The sequence below is a fragment of the Limulus polyphemus genome, unplaced genomic scaffold (genome assembly GCF_000517525.1).
Source record: "Limulus polyphemus unplaced genomic scaffold, Limulus_polyphemus-2.1.2 Scaffold2607, whole genome shotgun sequence".
In the NCBI taxonomy this organism is placed as follows: domain Eukaryota; kingdom Metazoa; phylum Arthropoda; class Merostomata; order Xiphosura; family Limulidae; genus Limulus; species Limulus polyphemus.
In genome coordinates this window covers 24371-26273 of record NW_013668217.1, presented here as the reverse complement: position 1 = coordinate 26273, position 1903 = coordinate 24371, and the positions used below count along the sequence as shown (strand labels likewise).

At 30.2% G+C, this 1903-nt stretch overlaps 1 protein-coding gene across 1 annotated transcript in view; it reads left to right on the top strand.

Moving 5' to 3' along the window:
• Nucleotides 1-1903, top strand: part of LOC106467419 (hepatocyte growth factor receptor-like) — a 75006-nt gene that overhangs the window by 56692 nt on the left and 16411 nt on the right. Inside the window, exon 13 of the mRNA XM_022395598.1 lies at nt 1337-1492. Coding sequence (XP_022251306.1) covers nt 1337-1492 — 156 coding nt within the window. The remainder of the gene's footprint in view (nt 1-1336; nt 1493-1903) is intronic.

The following is a 1903-nucleotide window of genomic DNA, read 5'->3' as shown; positions in this document are numbered from 1 at the left end:
ACTAGAACTAGCCTAACTAACCTAAACTTTAAAATTTTAAACAATATAGCAATGTGACATAACTGCATTCTTGAGACTATGGCACTAGAACTAGCCTAACTAACCTAAACTTTAAAATTTTAAACAATATAGCAATGTGACATAACTGCATTCTTGAGACTATGGCACTAGAACTAGCCTAACTAACCTAAACTTTAAAATTTTAAACAATATAGCAATGTGACATAACTGCATTCTTGAGACTATGACACTAGAACTAGCCTAAATAACCTAAACTTTAAAATTTTAAACAATATAGGAACGTGACATAACTGCATTCTTGAGACTATGACACTAGAACTAGCCTAAATAACCTCAACTTTCAAATTTTAAACAATATAGGAATCTGACATAATGGCAAGTAAGAAAAGGTTAGGTGTGTGTACAAGAAAATTGTATCTCCTAACATAGAGTGACTGGAATGTAAAGAGAGAAAAAAAAATTACTAAAACTTATAATTCTAACACTATTATTCTTTTATTTTACTTTTGTAGTTCACCAGTACTTGTGTCACGCTCGTATTTTGTCTATTGAGATAAAAGCATTATTTTACTTTTGTAGTTCACCAGTACTTGTGTTACGCTCGTATTTTGTCTATTGAGATAAAAGCATTATTTTACTTTTGTAGTTCACCAGTACTTGTGTCACGCTCGTATTTTGTCTATTGAGATAAAAACATAACATAATCTATTTCTTTGTCGTCTTTTGTTACTGATTATTTTTACCGCACATGTTACTCAGTTCTTAAAACCAGCGCAGTCAGATCAGATAATTTGGTTCATTTCCATTCGGCTGAGCTGCAGTTCTCATAAGTTTATTATCTATGTTTGTTACATTATCTATGTTTGATTTTTCTAGTTTATTTCTTTAATTATTTAGTGTGAAATATGTTAACTTTTCAAAGAGTAAAATTCACTCCAGATAAACGTACAAGTACGATATAAATAATGAACTAGGGATAAAATGGTAATTCTTTTATCGAGAGACAGTTCTGAATGCTTGCTATACATAGAGAGAAAAAATATAACAATTAGGATATGTTCATTTAATCACCGGTTATTATTAAACATTCAGCATTTTTATTTGTCTGTTTAACATAAAATCGACACTTTTACTTTAGTTCATTTAGTATAAACCCTTTGTTAAATTGATAGTTTGTTTGTCATTATTGTTCTATAATTATTAATGTATAATAAATTACATTAAAACCAGTTTTTTACATGTATGTGTATAATCACTCATTTCTTTACTTCTGAATAACAGTAAAGATAACTGTTTAGTGTATGACTGATTTCAGGGCGAGAACTTGAACTTTGCCCACACTCCTAAAGATGTGATTGTAATGATTCAAGGCAGCAAAAGGTGTAACGTTACTGTGATAACAAGAAGTAGCTTGTTGTGTAGACTACCACCTCATGACATTCTACCGAACGAACCACTGAGAAAAGTTGAGGTTAGTTAGGCTAGTTCTAGTGTCATAGTCTCAAGAATGCAGTTATGTCACATTGCTATATTGTTTAAAATTTGAAAGTTTATGTTATTTAGGCTAGTTCTAGTGCCATACTCTCAAGAATGCGGGAATATTTTCATACACACATAACGCTTACCGTATTTTTCGGCGTATAAGACGCACTTTTTTACCCCAAAATTTGATGTCAAAATCTGCTTGCGTCCTATACACCGAAGGTATGAAAAATAGATATATATATATATATACGATATACACAAGCCATGTGTAAATATATTTAGATAGGCATGCATAGTTTAGTTCAATTGAATGTTATTTATGACAATAGTAAAGTTGTTTTTTTAAAAAACATAACTATCTATAATGCTCCCTAAATAATAAAAATAAATTACAGTG